Source organism: Mesoplodon bidens, assembly GCF_964165515.1.
Source record: "Mesoplodon bidens genome assembly, chromosome: 15".
Lineage (NCBI taxonomy): Eukaryota > Metazoa > Chordata > Mammalia > Artiodactyla > Ziphiidae > Mesoplodon > Mesoplodon bidens.
This window is the reverse complement of record NC_138171.1, coordinates 48,018,569-48,040,786: the sequence shown is the minus strand read 5'-3', so window position 1 is coordinate 48,040,786 and position 22,218 is coordinate 48,018,569. Positions and strand designations below refer to the sequence as shown.

Sequence of the window (22,218 nt, the reverse complement as noted above, 5' to 3'; positions counted from 1 at the left end):
CGGGAGGATCCCACATGCCGCGGAGCGGCTGGGCCCGTGAGCCATGGCCGCTGGGCCTGTGCGTCCGGAGCCTGTGCTCCGCAACGGGAGAGGCCGCGACAGTGAGAGGCCCACATACCGCAAAAAAAAAAAAAAAAAAAAAAGAAAGCTGGAGTAGCAAGTCTCATATCAGACAAAATAGACTTTAAAATAAAGACTATTAGAAGAGACAAAGAAGGACACTACATAATGATCAAGGGATCAATCCAAGAAGAAGATATAACAATTGTAAATATTTATGCACCCAACATAGGAGCACCTCAATACATAAGGCAAGTGCTAACAGCCATAAAAGGGGAAATTGACAGTAACACAATCATAGTAGGGGACTTTTAACACCCCACTTTCACCAATGGACAGATCATCCAAAATGAAAATAAATAAGGAAACACAAGCTTTATATGATACATTAAACAGGATGGACTAATTGATACGTATAGGACATTCCACCCAAAAACAACAGAATACACTTTCTTCTCAAGCGCTCATGGAACATTCTCTAGGATAGATCATATCTTGGGTCACAAATCGAGCCTTGGTAAATTTAAGAAAATTGAAATCATATCAAGCATCTTTTCAGACCACAATGCTATGAGACTAGATATCAATTACAGGAAAAGATCTGTAAAAAATACAAACACATGGAGGATAAACAATACACTACTTAATAACGAAGTGATCACTGAAGAAATCAAAGAGGAAATCAAAAAATACCTAGAAACAAATGATAATGAAAACATGACGACCCAAAACCTACGGGATGCAGCAAAAGCAGTTCTAAGAGGGAAGTTTATAGCAATACAATCCTACCTCAAGAAACAAGAAACATCTCAAATAAACAACCTAACCTTACACCTACTGCAATTAGAGAAAGAAGAACAGAAGACCCCCAAAGTTAGCAGAAGGAAAGAAATCATAAAGATTAGACCAGAAATAAATGAAAAAGAAATGAAGGAAATGATAGTAAAGATCAGTAAAACTAAAAGCTGGTTCTTTGAGAAGATAAAATTGATAAACCATTAGCCAGACTCATCAAGAAAAAAAGGGAGAAAACTCAAATCAATAGAATTAGAAATGAAAAAGGAGAAGTAACAACTGACACTGCAGAAATACCAAGGATCATGAGAGATTACTACAAGCAACTCCATGACAATAAAATGGACAACCTGGAAGAAATGGACAAATTCTTAGAAAAGCACAGTCTTCTGAGACTGAACTGGGAAGAAATAGAAAATATAAACAGACCAATCACAAGCACTGAAATTGACACTGTGATTAAAAATCTTCCAACAAACAAAAGCCCAGGACCAGATGGCTTCACAAGTGAATTCTATCAAACATTTAGAGAAGAGCTAAAACCTATCCTTCTCAAACTCTTCCAAAATATAGCAGAGGGAGGAACACTCTGAAACTCATTCTACAAGGCCACCATCAACCTGACACCAAAACCAAAGATGTCACAGAAAAAGAAAACTACAGACCAATATCATTGATGAACATAGATATAAAAATCCTCAACAAAATACTAGCAAACAGAATCCAACAGCACATTAAAAGGATCATACACCATGATCAAGTGGGGTTTATCCCAGGAATGCAAGGATTCTTCAACATAAGCAAATCAATCAATGTGATACACCACATTAACAAATTGAAGAATAAAAACCATATGATCATCTCAATAGATGCAGAAAAAACTTTCGACAAAATTCAACACCCATTTATGATAAAATCCCTCCAGAAAGTAGGCATAGAGGGAACTTTCCCCAACATAATAAAGGCCATATACGACAAACCCACAGCAAACATCATTCTCAATGGTGAAAAACTGAAAGCATTTCCACTAAGATCAGGAACAAGACAAGGTTGCCCACTCTCACCACTCTTATTCAACATAGTTTTGGAAGTTTTAGCCACAGCAATCAGAAAAGAAAAACAAATACAAGGAATTCAAATAGGAAAAGAAGAAGTAAAACTGTCACTGTTTGCAGATGACATGATACTATACATAGAGAATCTTAAAGATGCTACCAGAAAACTACTAGAGCTAATCAATGAATTTGGTAAAGTAGCAGGATACAAAATTAATGCACAGAAATCTGTTGCATTCCTATACACTAACAATGAAAAATCTGAAAGAGAAGTTAAGGAAACACTCCCATTTACCATTGCAACAAAAAGTTTAAAATACTTAGGAATAAACCTACCGAAGGAGACAAAAGACCTGTATACAGAAAACTATAAGACACTGATGAAAGAAATTAAAGATGATACAAGCAGATGGAGAGATATACCATATTCTTGGATTGGAAGAATCAACGTTGTGAAAATGACTATACTACCCAAAGCCATGTACAGAGTCAATGTAATCCCTATCAAACTACCACTGGCATTTTTCACAGAACTAGAACAAAAAATTTCACAATTTGTATGGAAACACAAAAGACCCCGAATAGCCAAAGCAATCTTGAGAAAGAAAAATGGGGCTGGAGGAGTCAGGATCCTGGACTTTAGACTATACTACAAAGCTACAGTAATCAAAACAGTATGGTACTGGCACAGAAACAGAAATATAGATCAATGGAACAGGATAGAAAGCCCAAAGGTAAACCTATGCACATATGGTCACCTTATCTTTGATAAAGGAGACAAGAATATACAGTGGAGAAAAGACAATCTCTTCAATAAGTGGTGCTGGGAAAACTGGACAGCTACATGTAAAAGAATGAAATTAGAACACTCCCTAACACCATACACAAAAATAAACTCAAAATGGATTAAAGACCTAAATGTAAGGCCAGACACTATGAAACTCTTAAAGGAAAACATAGGCAGAACACTCTATGACATAAATCACAGCAAGATCCTTTTTTTTTTTTTTTTTTTTTTTTTGCTGTACGCGGGCCTCTCACTGCTGTGGCCTCTCCCGTTGCGGAGCACAGGCTCCGGACACACAGGCTCCGCGGCCATGGCTCGCGGGCCCAGCCGCTCCGCGGCACGTGGGATCCTCCGGGATCGGGGCGCGAACCCGTGTCCCCTGCATCGGCAGGCGGACTCTCAACCACTGCGCCACCAGGGAAGCCCAGCAAGATCCTTTTTGACCCACCTCCTAGAGAAATGGAAATAAAAACAAAAATAAACAAATGGGACCTAATGAAACTTAAAAGCTTTTGCACAGCAAAGAAAACCATAGACAAGACGGAAAGACAACACTTGGAATGGGAGAAAATACTTGCAAACGAAGCAACTGACAAAAGATTCATTTCCAAAATATACAAGCATCTCATGCAGCTCAATAACAAAAAAACAAACAACCCAATCCAAAAATGGGCAGAAGACCTAAATAGACATTTCTCCAAAGAAGATATACAGATTGCCAAAAGAAACATGAAAGGATGCTTGACATAGCTAATCATTAGAGAATTGCAAATCAAAACTACAATTAGGTATCACCTCACACCGGTCAGAATGGCCATCATGAAAAAAATCTACAAACAATAAATGCTGGAGAGGATGTGGAGAAAAGGGAACCTTCTTGCACTGTTGGTGGGAATGTAAATTGATACAGCCACTGTGGAGAACAGTATGGAGGTTCCTTAAAAAACTAAAAATAGAACTACCATACGACCCAGCAATCCCACTACTGGGCATATACCCTGAGAAAACCATAATTCAAAAGGAGTCATGTACCACAATGTTCATTGCAGCTCTATTTACAATAGCCAGGACATGGAAGCAACCTAAGTGTCCATCGACAGATGAATGGATAAAGATGTGGCACATATATACAATGGAATATTACTTAGCCATAAAAAGAAACGAACTTGAGTTATTTGTAATGAGGTAGATGGACCTAGAGACTGTCATACAGAGTGAAGTGAGTCAGAAAGAGAAAAACAAATACCGTATGCTAACATATATATATGGAATCTAAAAAAAAATGGTTATGCAGAACCTAGAGGCAGGACAGGAATAAAGACGCAGACGTAGAGAATGGACTTGAGGACATGGGGAGGGGGAAGGGTAAGCTGGGACGAAGTGAGAGAGTGGCATGGATATATATACACTACCAAATGTAAAATAGACAGCTAGTGGGACGCAGCTGTATTGCACGGGGAGATCAGCTCGGTGCTTTGTGACCACCTAGAGGGGTGGGATAGGGAGGGTGGGAGGGAGGGAGACGCAAGAGGGAGGGGATATGGGGATATATATATATACGCATAGCTGATTCACTTTGTTATAAAGGAGCAACTAACACACCATTGTAAAGCAATTATACTCCAATAAAGGTGTTAAAAAAAAAAGAATTTTTAGCAGCAGCAGCAGCACCTGATGAGACTTACTTGTTAGGAAACCAGTTTGGCAGCAGTGTGGATATTTGGATAGAGGGAGATAAGCAAGCGTGGAAGAATCATTCCTTCATCCAATAAATTTTATTAAGGGCCTAATATGTACTGGGCAACGTGCTAGATGTGAAAGATATATTGAGAACAAGGCAGTTATTGTCCTTGCTCTCTTGGAGCTTACAAAGAATCTGCAGGGTCAAAAATTAAACAAATAATGATGGAAGTACTACATTACAAATGTGATCATGCCAGGAAGCAGAAGTAGAGGATGCCTTTAGAATATGTAATTGGGAGACCTAATAAAGTCAAGGCAGGTGGTGGTCAAAAAGTCTATCCTGAGGAAGTGACATGTGGTTGAGAGCTGAAGGATGGTAAGGCTGGGTGAGGAACTGGACAAGTTTTAGAAAACGAAAGAAAAGCCCTTTGGAGAGTTCTCTGGTAGTCCAGGGGTTAGGACTTGGCACTTTCATGGCTGTGTACCCGGTTCAGTCCCTGGCTGGGGAACTAAGATCCTGCAAGCCATGTGACATGGCCAAAAAAAAAACCCAAAAGCCCTTGGATTGAATTGTCTGGAGCAAGGAGAGAGGGGTGGTGGCTGGAGATAACACTGGGCGACCTTGCAGACCATGTTAAAGTTACTGGGCTTTGAATCAAGAGCCCTGGAAAGCCTTTGAATTATTTTAAGTTCAGGAGTAAGATGATCAAGTTTTCAATTTAAGAAAAATCACTGAGGCTGCTGAATGGTGAATGATTTCATGTGAACATGTATAAAGCTGGTGAGGATGTGGAGCACCAGAGCCCCTCCTGGGACTGGAAATGTAACCTGGTGTAACCACTTCAGAAACACTGTACAGCTTCTCATGTAGTTAAGGAGAAACTTATTCTGTGATTCAGTATTTCTATTCCTAGCTATTTATCCAAGAGAGATAGAAACATATGTCTACTGTCCACCAAAAAAAGAAAAAAGAAAGAAAGAAAAAAAAAGACTTGTACAAGAATACAGCTTTGGGGCTTCCCCGGTGGTGCAGTGGTTGAGAGTCTGCCTGCCAATGCAGGGGACATGGGTTCGTGCCCTGGTCTGGGAAAATCCCACATGCCGCGGAGCGGCTGGGCCCGTGAGCCATGGCTGCTGGGCCTGCAGGTCCGACCGCAAAAAAAAAAAAAAAAAAAGAATACAGCTTTATTCATAGCAGCTTTATTCATAATAACCTCAAACTGGAAACAAGTGTCAGTCAACAAGAGGATGGTAAACAAACCGTGGTACATTCATTTAATGAGATAATTCTCAGTAACAAAAAGGAATGAACTTCTGACACATGCAACAATATGAATGACTAGGATATGTTCAGCAAGAGAAGTTAGGCACAAAGGTATATATATACACATACTATATGACTCCATCTATATGAAGTCCCAGAACAGACAGTACTAACCCATAGTGATATAAATCAGAAAAGTGGTTTCTTGGTGTCAGGTGGTGGGGGGGAGCAGGGGCGGGGGGGATCAGGTGAGTGATGAAAAGGGGCACAAGGGAATTTTCAGGGCTGACCAAGTGTTCTATATAGTGATTTTGGTTACACTAATTTTGGTATTTATTTTGACAAAATAACTACACGGGTGTATTTATGTGTCAAAACTCGTCAAATTTTTTTTTTACTTCAAATGTGTGCATTTTATCTTATGTAAACTATACCACAACAAAAAAGAAAGGGGAAGAAAAGTGAATCGGTGGCCTTTTCAGGGTATACTATGGGGGCTGGCAGTGGAGAAACAGAGGAAGGGAAAAATAAGAGAAGTTTGGAAACAAAGTAACAGTGATACATTGGATGAGGGGGAGAGGAGTCAAAATTGACTCAGGTTTCTGGCTGGGGAAGCTTAGTGCCGCGTATTACTGCTACCTGGGGGAAACTCTCTTTGGGGACAGGTTTGTGTGTGTTGGGAGGAATGGGACAGAGAAGGAATAAGGCTAAATTCATTCATTCATTCATTCATTCATTCATTTTTGGCTGCATTGGGCTTTCGTTGCTGCGCACGGGCTTTGCCGTGAGCGGGGCTACTCTTCGTTGCGGTGCGCAGGCTTCTCATTGAGGTGGCTTCTCGTGTTGTGGAGCACGGGCTCTAGGCACGCGGGCTTCAGTAGTTGCAGCACGCAGGCTCGGTAGTTGTGGCGCACAGGGTTAGTTACTCCACGGTATGTGGGATCTTCCCGGACCAGGGCTCGAACCCGTGCCCCCTGCATTGTCAGGTGGATTCTTAACCACTGCGCCAGCAGGGAAGTCTGGAATCAGGCTAAATTCTGACACATCAATCTGAGAAGCATCAATTGTCCCCATTATACTACCCTTAATCCTGTTAATCGTGCCTTGCTAGGTTGTCACTGGAGTAGCATTCCTCCGCTCTTTCCTCAGTCCACAGCAATGGTTCTCCATAGGGTAATATTTCACCTCCACTCCTCAGAGAGGTGGGGGAAACTGCTGAAGGGGTTTGGGCTGTCACAAAGAGGTGGGATTCAGTGGAGAGGGGCTGGACAGGGACAGTCCCACAAAATGTAGGACCCCCCCGACATTCTCATGAGTGAAAGCATGTTTGTAATTATCCAAGGACCTAACTCTTTACTTTATTCAGCATTACTATACACTTAAATTTTCAGTAATTCAATGTTCCCTTAAATTGAAAGAGAATTGTTCTCTAGTTGTTCAGAACTTGACTGAGAGTTGTCCTCTCTTCAGATAAATTACATCTCCAGCATCACTACAGTTCTTGGTGTATGAGTAGTTATTTCAACACTGCTGCATTTGTAGGAGTGATCCAACACATAGGTGCCAGGATCTGCCTACTTTACTGAGTCTTCCAGTGTAGACCATTACCAAGTATTTACATAGTGAAAGACATTTTATTTTATTTACTTTTCTTTGAATTCTTTATTTCAGATATGTCATTTTATGTGATTTTAAAATTATATGTTAGGTAGCTTATACTATCTATGATGATCATTTAGGGATAGAAAGGGTGGTGTTACAAAATATTTCTTATCAAAGGGAGCTGCGGGGTCTAATTCAGTTGAGAAAAAAAGATCTACAATGTAGTGGTTAGTGATCTAGGCTCAGAAGCCAAATTGCTTGATTTTTACCACTTTTTAGGTGACTCTGGGCAAGTTAATTATCCTCATCTGTAAAATGGGGATAACATCATTGGGCTGTGTGAGGACAATGATAATGATCAGTTAATATTTTTAAAGCACTTAGAACAATGCATAATTGGCATGTATTAAGTACCAAATAGATTTCAGTTAAATAAAATAACTATACTCTTTCCAGGAAATCTCATTTGTGTTCATGTTTTCAATATCCATTTATACATTATTGTGAAAATTTTTCTAAATTTAAAAATATTTTGAGTGAGCTTTATTTAAATATGTATATATATATATTTCACGATGGTATTTGGTAGAGACTTGGGAGAAAAAATAATCCTTTCAAGTACATAATTTTTCAAGTATTAGGCTAGTCATTTACCCTTCTTAGATAAGGAAGAGAAGGTTGAAGAATACTTAAGCTCTGGTAACCTCAGAAACCAAAGGAACAAAAAACCCAAGGAAGAAAGACAAATGGAGAAAAGATCTTATTTACGTTTAATTTTGTACAGCCTCTGTTTCTTACTATGCTCACTAAGAAGAAGAAGCTTCCTGAGATAGTTACAGATTCTTCCAGAGCTATTCCATAAAAAGCTATGGTAGGAAAGTCATTTGATGTTATATACAAATTCTCAAACTGGAAACTTCAACCATAAGGCATGCAACATATTATAATATTCACTTTAAATCTAGAGAATATGCTTGTTGTAGGAAATGGCATTTGCTTACTTAAACCAGCTATGTTAGTGAAACCCATTACTCTGTACAGAACCTTGTTTCTGGTTTTGTTCCTAATTGTTTATACAAGTAAGTAAAAATGGTGGCACCAGTGGATTTAAAGCTAAATACAATACAAAGCCTGTTTTCATCCACAATAAGGACACACAGTTTAAGCCTTCAGCCTGAGACCCTTCCTCTGCTGTTCCCTAGGTGCTGGGTTGGCTGCCCCTTTTCTTTCAGCTCTCAGATGAAGCTTTACATTTTCAAAGAAACCTTCTTTGACCACACAATCTATGTAATGTTCCTTTGTTTCATGCTTAGCACAACATTTCTTTCCTTCTGTGCACTTGTCATAGTTTATAATTATAGACTTTATAGTTTGCTTTAAAAAGAAAAAATCTGTCTGCCTCTTAAGACTTAATGCACAGGAGTAGTTGCTCCTGTGTTGCTGAGAACTGGGCCCTAGCACAGTACCTAGCACATATATTTGCTGCCCAGACAGACTGGCATTTTAGCATTCTGGGGTACACAGGTGAGATATGGGCTAAAAATATGAATTTGAGAGTCATCTACATTTAAATAGTATTTAAATACAAGAGAAAGGATGGAATTACCCATCCCAAGGAGAAACTTGAGACAGAGAGGGGGAAGAGTCTGGAACAAAGCCTTGGGGTTCTCCAACATTTATTTGGTACAAAGCAAGAGATGACGGCAAAGGATACAAAAACAAGAAATGGCTAGAGAGGTAAAAAGAAACCCAGGAGAATGTGCTGCCAAGACATTCCGGAAAAGAAGCTATCTTAAGAAGGCGGGACTGGTCAGCTGTGACAAATACAGCTAAAAATTAAATCAGGGGCTTCCCTGGTGGCGCAGTGGTTACGATTCTGCCTGCCAATGCAGGGGACGTAGGTTCCAGCCCTGGTCCAGGAAGATCCCATATGCCACGGAGCAACTAAGCCCATGTGCTGCAACTACTGAGCCTGCATGCTGCAACTACTGAAGCCCACGTGCCTAGATCCCGTGCTCTGCAACAAGAGAAGCCACCGCAATGAGAAGCCTGCGCACTGCAACGAAGAGTAGCCCCCGCTCGCCATAACTAGAGAAAGCCCGCGTGCAGCAATGAAGACCCACGGCAGCCAAAAAAAAAAGAAGTAAATCAAGAGCAGGATAGAAATGTTACTATTGAGTTTGAGAGCTTCAAGGTCATTTCTGACTTTAATAAGAGCTATTTGGGGGCAGGACTGGGGATGTCAGGTTAGAGTGGGCTGGGAAAGGAGGTAAGCAACTGGTATAGAACACCTTTTCAAGAAGTTTTTCTTGGAAAGAGAGAAAAAAAGAAAAGAAAAGAAGCTGGAGAGGAATGAGCCATCCATGGAGTTGTTTTTTGTTTTGTTTCCATTTTTTTCTTATTGTGGAAGTTACTAGAATATGTTTGTATGATGATGGGAAATATTCAATAGAGAGACTAATTATTAATAAAGAGAAAGAATAATAAGAGAAGACCCCTTAGAAGGCTTCTTTTCTTTTTTTTTGGCCACAGCATGTGGAACTTCCCCAACCAGGGATTGAACCCATGCCCCCTGTATTGGAAGCATGGAGTCTTAACCACTGGACCACCAGGGAAGTCCAGTAGGTTTCTGATAAGGAATCAGTGCTGGTTTTCTGTTGTCATTCTTCTTTGACCTATCCCTATGCACCAAGTTTAAGAGATAATCAAAAAGTGATTAGCATGCCTTCATAATGCAGCCCTGAAGGAGTCCTATGTGATTGTGTCAAACCACTCTGGAAAGATCTTCAAGAAATTATATCTTCTCAGCTTCCTTGGAGCTGGGAATTAGTTCCAGGGTTTCTCAACCTTGGGTGCTATTGGTATTTTGGTTCAGATACTCTCCCGCTGGGGGAAGTGGGGCTGTGCTGTGCACTATAGGATGTTTAGCAGAATCCCTGGCCTCTACCCACTAGGTATCAGTAGCATCCAGTTGTGACCATCAGAAACCAGAAATTGCTAAATCTTTGTGTGAGGGTTAGGGAGCCAAATTGCCCCAAATGAGAATCAATGATTTATTCAAACCTAAGGAAGTCTAATTTTTTAAAAAAAATCAGTTAATCTTAACAGCTGTGTAAATGTTGATAAATATTACATTGCTTTATGCTCTTGTGGAAAACTATTCATAAACCTGGTATGAAAGCATACTGTTCTATATATACATGTTCATTTTTTTAACTCCTAAAGAAATGCTGTAATATAATTTTTAATGCTTTAAGTAGAAAGAACAATAAAAGAAAACAAACCCAAATATATGCATGGATGAATCGAACTTAGGGATATGGCAAGAAAAGGAAAGTCACTAGCATTTATTTGGTGCCCCCTACATTTTACATTTTGCAAACCAGATTAAAAAAATTTTTTTTTACATGCTCATTGTATAAAAATGAAAAAAAAGCCAGATACATTAAGAGAAGGAAACTAAAAACTTAACTATATCATCAGTTAACATTTTGGTACATATGCTTTAGGACTTTCTGTGCATCCATTCATTCCCTTATACATTAACTTATTACACATCTCCCTGACAGAGGACAGGAACTGGGCAGTCAAGGGAGGTTTTGTTTCTTTTTAATGGGAGAGATTTGGGCATGTTTTAAGGCAATGAAAGGATCAAAGCAGTAGAAAGAGGAAAATGGGATGATCCGTAAAGTGAGGTTCCTGAGAAGGAATGGATTGCAAGCACAGAGTTGGAATCATCTTTAGATTAGGGGGGAGAAAGCGTTGTGAGGGACTTCCCTGGTGGCGCAGTCGTTAAGAATCCGCCTGCCAATGCAGGGGACACGGGTTTGAGCACTGGTCCGGGAAGATCCCACATGCCGCAGAGCAACAAAGCCCATACGCCACAACTACTGAGCCTGCGTGCCACAACTACTGAAGCTCATGTGACTAGAGCCCGTGCTCTGCAACAAGAGAAGCTACCACAATGAGAAGCCTGCGCACGGTAACGAAGAGTAGCCCCCGCTCTCAGCAACTAGAGAAAGCCTGTGCAGCTACGAAGATCCAGTGCAGCCAAAAAGAAAAAAAAAGAGAAAGCGTTTTGAGAGAATGGAAAGAATACACACATACGCACACGAATATATGTATCTTACTGTATATACAGGTATGTATATTGCTGTATCTACCCATAGGTATGTATCTTGTATCTACATGTAGGTATATATTTTTACTTTATGTACACATATGTATCTTACTGTCTTCATATATAAGTATCTTACTGTATCTACATGCTTTCACAGTGTGAGCTACTTAGGAACTTGCTTTTTTACTTAGTCTATTGTAACCATTTTCCGCTGTGCCATTATTCTTCCTCTCCAGCATTTTTATATTATCCTAACGCATGCAGTAGTTCCGTTTTTTTTTAATAGATCTTTACTGGAGTATAATTGCTTCACAATACTGTGCTAGTTTCTGTTGCCCAACAAAGCAAATCAGCCATATGCATACACATGTCCCCATATCCCCTCCCTCTTGAGCCTCTCTCCCATCCTCTTTATCCCACCCTTCTAGGTCATGGCAAAGCGAAGAGCCGATCTCCCTGTGCTATGCTGCTGCTCCCCAGAGCCAACTATTTCACATTCGGTCGTGTATATATGTCGATGCTACTCTCACTTCGCCTCAGCTTCGCCCTCCCACCCCATGTCCTCACGTCCATTTTCTATGTCTACCTCTTTAATTCTGAACTAGGTTCATCAGTACCATTTTTTTTTTTAAGATTCCATATATATGCGTTAGCATACGGTATTTGTTTTTCGCTTTCTGACTTACTCTGTATGACAGGCTCTAGGTCCATCCACCTCACTACAAATAACTCAATTTTGTTTCTTTTTAAGGCTGAGTAATATTCCATTGTATATATGTGCCACATCTTCTTTATCCATTCATCTGTTGATGGACATTTAGGTTGGTTCCATGTCCTGGCTATTGTAAACTGCAATGAACAACCACTATGGAGAACACTATGGAGGTTCCTTAAAAAACTAAAAATAGAATTATCCTATGACCCAGCAATCCCACTACTAGGCATATACCCTGAGAAAACCATAATTCAAAAAGAGACATTTACCACAAAGTTCATTGCAGCACTATTTACAGGAGTTCAGTTTTTAAAGCCACGTCGTAATGTTGGACATTTTGGCCGTTCACAATTTTTCACCACCATCAACGCAGGACTTAATATCACGATGGTGACATTATCTGTAGCTTTCTAGGATTTTTTGAACAGAAGTTCATGCAAGTGGAATTGCTGAGTCAAATGGTCTGCAAAATTCGAAGGATAAAAATCGCTTTTAAACCTCACTGTCATCCTCAGGTATGCATTCTTATCTGAGGAGGAAATAGAGAAGCAGAGAGGTTAAATAATTGGCCCAAGGTCAAAAATAATTAGAAGTGGCGGATTTCAAAAGCAGCGCGGAATCATCATGCTGCGGCTGGGGTAGAATTTGCGGTTTAGGCGATTTTTTTTTTTTTTTTCTGCTGTGTTTTGGTGGGGGAGGGGCCGGGCAGCAGGGAAGGAAACTTGTGTCGCAGCAAAGAAGGAGGAGAGGGACTCAAGTCAGAATCCGAGGCGGCCGTGCCAAGAAAGCCTGGGCTCGGAGTTCGGCGGGGCCCCTGCCGCTGTGCTGGGCGCCTCGGAGGCTGTGACCCACCCCCATCTCCCCCAGGGATGTCCAGCCGGCGGCCGCGCCGCGCCGGGGCGGTTGCCAAGGGCCTACCCCGTCTGCGGCTATAGTTGCTACGGCCTCCATCTTGAGGCCGGTGGCCGCGGCACCCCCGGAAGGGGTTGCCGAGTGGGGCATTCACTTCCGGTTTGGGGCCTGCAGCGGCGGCGGTGGTGGTGGCGGCGGCGGCGGCGGCAGCGGGTCGGTGTAGAAAATGGCGCTGGTGCAGCGGCTCGGGCTTCTCCCCGCGGCGCTACGGAGGGCTTGAGGCTCGCGAGCCTCACTCGCCGCGCCCCACTTGCTCGTGCACTTTACACACATGAGGTGAGTGGGGCGGGGGCGGGGGCCTCCCTCCGGGCGGGAGGAGCCTCGGGCGCTGCCGCAGGGCCCGCAACTGCGGGCTGCAGCGGCGGCGCCGGGCGTCCCCGAGACCTCGGGCCTCGGCGTGAGGGAAACCGGCTGCGCTGCTGCGGAGGCCGGACGGGAGGCCCGGAGGGGCCGCGCTGCACGGCTGGGGCCAGGCCGGGGGCTGCAGCTCGCCCGCGCCGCCTGACCGCAGTCGGGGTTGCAGCCCGCAGCTTTGTGAGCCCCCCCGGGCTCCCCTCCCCCTCCCCATCCGGCCCCGGCGCGAGCCTCTGCCGCAGCAGCTCCGTTTTCATGCGCATCTCTCTCTCTCTCTCCCTTTTTCTTTTCTGTTCCAGAGAATTGGAAGCTAAAGCTACCAAAGACGTAGAAAGAAATCTTAGCAGGTAAGATGGGCGAGCTTACCGCCTCTCGACCTATTAATCTTGTATTTCCACTCTGGCTCGCCCTTGCTGGGTTTAGAAGTTACCCGGTGTCATTTTCTTTCGCACGCAGGGAGCAGACACGGAGAAGAGGCCGGAGGGAATACTGGATGGAGGGATTGCGGGGAGATGCGTAATTACGCGTGTGTTCCTTTCTTTGCGGGGGGGGGACAGCGAAAAGCAATTCTTGTAAACTTAGTTAAAGCATTCTCACCCTTTTAGAATTTAATTAGGGGACTTGTGCATTAATTACTATTGTAAATGGTTGCAGGCATTGTGTGACTCATGATTGAGGCGGCCCTTATGGCGGGCTGTCAAACTGTTTTGGCTTCCCCGTTATTACTTTGTAACTCAAATTGTTGCCTTTATAAAAAGATCCTATGTGTTCGCATTTTTTTTTTCAACACATTGCAGTCAGGCGGATTCTGTTGCACTGGAAGCAGTTTTGCCCTTGAACTTTACCAAGCATAAACTGCGTTTTGTTTTCTTTTGAAAATATATTTATATCTGCGTTCGCTGTGTGCTCTTTTTATCAGCTGGTAAAATAATTAAAAATCTGTTCCCAGTAAGTGGTTCTCATTCCTCTTGGACCTGAGTGCTTTTGCCCTGGTAATTTAAATCATCACCACAAAGGGGTTTTTTGGGTTTTTTAAACGATGGCTTTATGGAAATGTTGAGCTTTATTGAGCTGTAATTGCTTAAGCATCAGGGCATTGCACCGTATTTAACTCTTTTTCACATTCATTTTCTGTCTTACAGTCTTTTCCTTTCTTATTCGCCGTTTTCTTTTGCATCGTATTGGGACACTCAGAGAAACTTCTAGATTAACCTAATCAGTGAGCAGCTTTCTTTCACTTGAACAGAATAAAATAAAATTTCTCTGTCTCAGGTCTTAGTGTAGTTTGTGCTTGGTGATTGTAAGTTTTATGTTTGTGTTGAGGTTCTTAATTAACATTCACAGTTCAAATCATGTGAATATTTTTCAGCATATAGCATCATTTCAAACTGCTAGTCTTTTGAGTTTTATAGGTATTAATTTGTTAAAGTGATCATTAAAGAATCTGTTCAGTCGGTGAAGGATGGACGTCATCGTCTTACCAAATAAGAGATTTTCTGTTATTCAAAATAATTACAGGATCATTTAAAGGAAATTAAACCCGATGTCACTGACTAAATAACTGTTGGATATTTAAATAAGTTTTGTCAAAAGCTATTAAAGAAATGTTAAGATATGAAACCGTTAAATAAAACAGGTTGAATTTTTAAGGTGTAATTTCAGAAAGGAGCTTGGAGGTATCAGTCTGTTTCTCTTTCTGTTTTTGCTTTGTCAGGTAACTATATCAGTGTAATTCCTATGGAGGTTTTCTGGGACTATAAATTAAAAATTGTCTCTACCACAGGTATAATTTTTACATGCTATTACAGTTGGATAGAACTTGGAGTCTCTGTATCAGCTATGTATCAGGGTCTGAATCCCAGCTTTGGCACTTACAGTATGACCTTGACTCTTGGCAAATCACTTAGCCTCTCTGTTCCTAATCTATAAAACAAGAGGCTTGGGCCAGCTAGTTGCTAAGGTCTGTTAGGTCCCTAGGGTTTTATAAAAAGGAGTCAAGTGTTGTCCCTGGCCACGGAGAGCATGTGCAGTCTAGGAGGAGGACTGTCATGGGTACATAAATAACTAATACAAGGTAGATGATGTAAGAGTCAAAAGAAGATACCATTCCATTCATATACTTAAGGCTGTTCAGTTGGTCAGAAAGAATGAAAAGGAAAAACAACAGGGCACTGTGTACTAAGGACCCTGTGAGAGGGTAACATTTCCTAAAGGTTAAAAGTTTCCTGAGGAGGGAGAGAGATGATTAGGTGGGTAAATGCTTCCTTTCAACTCCATCCTTAGCTCTGTGCTTCCTTTTTCACAAGTAAGGAGAGTACGTCTTTACCCATTTGTGCTCTCCCCAGGAAGGCATTATCCTATATTCATTCAGTAAACATTTCTTGAGCATCTTATATGTTCCAAATGGAAGACTAGGCACTAGGGAAGGGAAGAATGGAAGTAGCTGAATTTATTGAATGTTTTTTCTGTCTGCCTGGCACACTTTTTTGAAGGTCTTATATTGACTCATCTGATCCTGGAACACTGTGAGGTAGGTATTTTTACTGTTCCTGTTTTATAGGTGAAGACTTTGATGCACAAAGAGGTTAAGTAGCTTTCAGGAGGCCACACCACTGGTATGCTTTGGACTTTATTGTGTTGCTTCACAAGAGGCGTGGTTCTTCACCTTGAAAAAATTTTAAAAATCTTTGGGGAGGCACAACCCACACATACAAGCAACACTTCTAGATCAGAATTTCCCACCCTGGGCACTGTTGACATTTTGACCAGATCATTTATTATTGTGAATTCTGGCCTGTGCATTGTGGGATGTTCAGCAGCATCTACCAGAAATACTCAGATGTGACAATCAAAAATGTCTTCAGATACCGCCAGAGGTCCCCTGGAGGGCAAAGTCACCCACACTGTTGTAGGTCTTAATGTTTCACGAAGATAACCAAACATTTGGATTTTTTTTTTTTTTTTTCCGGTATGCGGGCCTCTCACTGTTGTGGCCTCTCCTGCTGCGGAGCACAGGCTCCAGACACACAGGCTCAGCGGCCATGGCTCACGGGCCCAGCCGCTCCACGGCATGTGGGATCCTCCAGGACCAGGGCACGAACCCGCGTCCCCTGCATTGGCAGGCGGACTCTCAACCACTGCGCCACCAGGGAAACCCAAACATTTGGATTTTTAACGTTAAATCTTTAAATGTTAAATATCTTTTAATACCACGGAACTCCAAATTCCCATTGTATAGACCCCCTGTTTGGAAACTCTAGTCTCTGAATGAATGACAAAGTTATATTGCCATTCTCCTTTCCCTCTGCTAAACTGCAAACCCTCAAGACAACATGCCAGGTAGCCCGTGCCAGTTAAACAAAATTGGCACAATAGCTAAGTTTAGTTGCTGACACGAGGTAAACTATCTTAATTTACTGTTGGCCATTGAAATTGTCACTTTTTGTCGGTATCCTGGGCATTCACAGGAGAGCTATAATGTCTAGATCTGTGAGATCGCCATTGGAACTAAATTTTAAAGAATGGAATCAGTTTTTAAAGGCAGAGAAAAAGGCAATGTAGGAACAACAGCAGAAATGAAGGCACAAAATCCAGAAAGTATAGGGAAATTTGAAATAGCAGTAAGTAGTTCAGTTGGATTGACATATAAGGGTGGGGGCAGGTGTAGAGTTTCTTGAATATCAGGTTGAGGACTTTTTGCATAAATCTTACATTGTGGGAAGCTACTAGGTGCTTTTAGGTGGGGTGGTGATAGGATAGAAAAATGATAACTAGTGATCTGGGCAAGAGGTGTGATGAAGACCTGAATTAAAATGGTAGCAGAAAAGAGGGGAGAGTGTGAGATACTAAAGATGTGGAATATGGGGTTTGACAGCTACTTAGTCTGTGATTAGTTGTGAGAGGAGTAAATACACAGGGTCTCTATCTTGGCTGAATGGGAGATTGACCCAGCCTCTGAACAGAATAGATGTGAGAACAGAAATAGGAGTTTGGAGAGAGAAGATGGTAAGTTACAGTTTATAGTTGTAAAAAATCTCTTGTAACTCAACTTATCTATCTTAAAAAAATATATATATATATATATATCCAGTGTGATAGAATCATTGAAGATTTAGGTCTGGACCATGATCCCAGCCAATATTCTGATCCCTTCATTTTACAGATGAGGAAGCTATGGTCAAGGTTATAGTCTCTAACAAGTGACAGAGCTGGGATTCAAACAGGCCTTTTGACTCTCACTATAGGGTTCTTACAGCTAGGCAGTATTTTATATTGCACAATAGAAGAAAGATAACTGTGGTTTCTCCTTTCTTTCTGAAAATGTGAGAACAATTCCCTGAATATATTTCGTGACCATTTTACTAATTTACTATAATGTAGGGTGTGTTGTCTAAAGTAGAACTACATGCTTCATGTTATGCTGATTTTTTTTTCTCCCTAAACCAACCATTAAATGTCATCATTTAAGAGAAGTCGTTAAAGATGCTACATACCATATAAAGTAGCATCTAAACTGGAACGTTTTTATCTGAGACACCTTTACCTGGGACATACTAAATAAGAAAAGACTAGGGACAGCAGGAGTAAACCAGAGCATTAGGTCTTCCTAGATAAGGTGGACCCTGCTCTTGGAATTCACCAAACTTTATCTGGAAAAAAAAAAAATCGTCTTCTGATTTTGTTAAGCTTTTCTGTTGCTTTCCTGTGATGTAGTTTGTAGGCCAGCAATTTCATATTAGTAGGTTTCTTTCTAGCTTTATTTGGCAGCTATGTGGTATATCAATTGGTAGAATAAATGAATCACAAACTGTAAGCCTAATTTTAAAATGTGTAACAACCCTCTGGAAATTTTAAATATAAACATCATTAAAAAATCTGGGTACCATTCTGTAAGTCTTGTGAGTTTTGGCATCTGAAGTAAGTGTGCAAGTATAAAATACAGTCCTTTACAGTTCTGTTTTATGACAACCTCAGAAGTATTGCCCATAATTGGAAAGACTAAAATAGATATGGCTGTATATATTCTTGTCAGATTGACTTACGACGTCTCTCACTCAGAATCGAGAAAATGTCCTCTCATTAAAAAAATTTTAAAAATCATTCTAATCTTCAGCACAGTACCAAGAATAGTGCAGTGAACACCTGTATCTCCACCTAGGTTTCCCAGTTACTAATATTTTGCCAAATTTGTTTTATCATGCCCTCTCACCCCTAAATAAGACAACATGTATCTCCCAAGAACAAGGGCATTCTACATAACAGCAATCAAATTATCACAGTCGGGGAAGTTTAACTTTGTTACAGTACTATTTGGTCCATATTCAAATTTTCCCAGTTGTCCTAATGTCTTTTTTTTTGGACATTTTTTAAAATTTATTTTATTTTTGGCTGCGTTGGGTCTTGGTTGTTGCGCGCAGGCTTTCTTTAGTTGCGGCGAGGCGGGGCTACTCTTCATTGCGTAGCGCGGGCTTCTCATCACGGTGGCTTCTCTTGTTGCGGAGCACAGGCTCTAGGTGCGCGGGCTTCAGTAGTTGTGGTACACGGGCTCAGTAGTTGTGGCGCACGGGCTTAGTTGCTCTGCAGCATGTGGGATCTTCCTGGACCAGGGATCGAACCCGTGTCCACTGCATTGGCAGGCGGATTCTTAACCATTGCGCCACCAGGAAAACCCCTAATAGTATCTTTTAAAATGTAGTTTGTTCTTTTCTCTCAGTTCCTTAATCCAGGGTTGCATTTAGTCATCTGTAATTTCCTTCCATCAGGAGCAGTTCGTTATGCATTTCTTCCCCTTTCATGACATGGACATTTTGGAATAGTCCAGTCTAGTTGTTTTTGCAGGCTTCAGTTTGGATTTGTCTGGTTGTTTCTGTATGATTAGATTCAGGTTGAACCTTTTTGGCAGGAATATCACATAGGTGATGTGTTTGTTCTCAGTGCATCACATCAGGCTCTCTCCCTGACCCCTTTGAAGGAAATTAGCTAAAAGTTTACCCAGTACTTTTACCTTTACACTAGCTCAGTGTTTCTTTCATTTTAGGATATGTCAAACAATTAGTTGAAACTGAGGTATAATTTTAAATAGTTGAGGTTACAATAATTACAAGTCTTTTTTAAATTGGCCAACTATAATGATTGCAGGTTTTTTGAAGGGTTATTCTGAAGGTAGCTCTTCTATTGTTAGACATAAAAGTTGCGTGTTTTTGGCTTTCACCAGTAGTAAACTGAACCCTGGTAAGAAAATGAAACATAGGACTGGGCTTGTGATATGCATTCTTCAAAAGAATACCCCAATGAAGTTAGAGTGGCATTGTGCCACCAGAACAGGGTTTCTCATCCTGGATTCCACAGAGGGACCACAGGTGGTATGAGGTAGTTTGAAAAACTGAATGTGTGCTTTTTTTTAAAAAAAAAAGATGATCCTCAGCATTTATCAGATTTCAAAGGCTCATGGCTCTGCAAATATTAAGAAACATTGTGTTATAGGGGGGATGTTAGAGGAGCTGAATAATGTCAGTAAAAGGGAGATTTTAAGATTTAAAAGAGAGAAAGTAACATTCAACTAAGGCATGGTTTCTCAAAAAAAAAACAAACCCAAAAGACCAACAACATGAAAATACAGTTGTCCCTCAGTATCTGAGGGGGATTGGTTCCAGAACCCACACCCCAGCCCACAGCAAAATCCAAGGATGCTCGAATCCCTTATATAAAGTGGTATAGTATTTGCATATAACCTGTACACATTCTCCTGTGTACTTTATTTATTTATTTATTTATTTTTTAATTAATTTATTTATTTATGGCTGTGTTGGGTCTTCGTTTCTGTGCGAGGGCTTTCTCTAGTTGTGGCAAGCGGGGGCCACTCTTCATCGCGGTGCGCAGGCCTCTCACTATCGCAGCCTCTCTTGTTGCAGAGCACAGGCTCCAGACGCGCAGGCTCAGTAATTGTGGCTCACGGGCCCAGCCGCTCCTCGGCATGTGGGATTTTCCCAGACCAGGGCGCGAACCCGCGTCCCCTGCATTGGCAGGCAGACTCCCAACCACTGCGTCACCGGGGAAGCCCTCTCCTGTGTACTTTAAATCATCTTTAGTTTACTTATAATAACTGATAACAATGTAAATACTATGTAAATAGTTGTAAATACAAGGTAAATGTTATGTGAACAGTTGCCCATGTATGGCAAATTCAGGTTATGCTTTTTGGAACTTTCTGGAATTTTTTTTGATCCTTGGTTGATTGAATCTGTGGATTTGGAACCCGGGATATGGAGGGCCAACTGTATAGTTTAAATGTCACATTAAGGTGGTCTTACTTTTAAAATGAATTGCATACTCTGTGTGAGCTGGTTATGAAGCAGAAATCCTAGCATTTCTACTCTTGTAACTAGGGAAAAGCATTTTGAATTTTAGGCAGTAGTATGTTGTGTGACCATGACTCAGCTGACTTCCCGTTTCAGATGGAATGTTCAAAACAGATTGAAACTTGGAATTTTATACTTTGAACCTTACAAGATATTTTCTGCAAACAGCAATTGATTGGATTTGTATAATAACAAACAAGATTAAACCAAGTCACTTGTTTTGCTATTCTTACTAGTGGTTTTGAGTCAGCCAGCATTTATTGAACAGCTTGTTGCAGTGATATTGAATGTTTTTATAATTTTGACATCTGTGTTTTGTTGACTTGGGTCCCTTCTTACTCTTATTCTTTTGGAGTATCCCCCTAAAACACAAGGAAATAGTGCTGTGTGGTGTGAAATATGCACTAATTTAAAATGTATTTTTAAGCATTACTTTGATAATTGACCACACAAAGGCTGTCAGAGAAATATGTTTTACTTAATATTCTTCTTGTGAATCCCTAGGTGATGTGAGGCATATAAGTGAGAATCTTACCATGTAAAAATAGAAAGGGACAGAAAATGTGCATTCTCTACACTGCTGCAAGTTAATCATGCTCAAGCCACAGTTCTGAGCCTGTCGCTCACTATTTCTTAGAAACCTCTGCTGCCTTCCTAGTGACTCTGGAATTGAAGCCCAAACTCTTGTCTGTGCTGAGCTTATCTGTTTAGCTTTATCCCTTCTACCTTTTGCCCTGTCCTCAGTTCCTCCTTCTCTGAATGTCTCCTTCAATTTCTCCCTCAATTTTTTTTTCTAACAGCTTTATTGAGATTAAATTCACATACCATAAAGTTCACTCTTTTAAAGTACATGGTTCAGTGGTTTAGTATATTTACAGAATTGTGCAGTCATCACAACTACCTAATTCCAGAACATTTTTTTTATCCCCCCCCCCCAAAAAAAAAAACCCATACCTGTTAGCAATCACTCCCCATCACTCCATCCCCTGGCAACCACTAATCTATACTCTGCATGGATTTGCCTATTCTGGACATTTCATATAAACAGAATCGTATAATATGTGGCCTTTTGTCTTGCTTGTTTCACTTAGCATGTTTTCACAGTTCATACATGTTGTAGCACGTACTTAATTCTTTTTATGGGCAAAAAATATTCCATTGTGTAGCTGTACCACATTTTGTTTATCCATTCATCAGTTGATGGGCATTAAGGTTGCTTTCACTTTTGGGCTATTATGAATAATGATACTGTGAACATTCGTGTGCAAGTGTTTGTGTGGACGTACATTTTCAGTTCTCTTGGGTATGTACTTTGGGGTGGAATTGCTGGGCATATGGTAGTTCTGTGTTTAACTTTTTGAGGAGCTGCCAAACTATTTCCAAAGCAGCTGCACCCATTTTACAATTCCACCAGCGGTGTATGAGTATTCCATTTTCTCCACATCCTCACCCACACTTGTTATTGTTCTCTTTGATTATAGTCATTTTAGTGGGTGTGAAGTGGTATCTTATT

At 41.0% G+C, this 22,218-nt stretch overlaps 1 protein-coding gene across 4 annotated transcripts in view; it reads left to right on the top strand.

The window, feature by feature from the left end:
• The first annotated feature begins 13,119 nt into the window (after positions 1 to 13,119).
• The window catches only part of TNRC6A (trinucleotide repeat containing adaptor 6A), a 98,090-nt gene continuing 88,991 nt past the window's right edge, over positions 13,120 to 22,218 (top strand). For 3 of the 4 annotated variants that reach the window (XM_081255413.1, XM_081255412.1, XM_081255411.1), the window contains exons 1-2: positions 13,121 to 13,269; positions 13,647 to 13,694. In XM_081255413.1, the coding sequence (XP_081111539.1) occupies positions 13,265 to 13,269; positions 13,647 to 13,694 (53 nt within the window). In that variant the 5' untranslated portion in view covers positions 13,121 to 13,264. Of the gene's footprint in view, positions 13,270 to 13,646; positions 13,695 to 22,218 lie in introns of all 4 variants that reach the window. The other variant, XM_081255410.1, reaches the window with a different exon arrangement.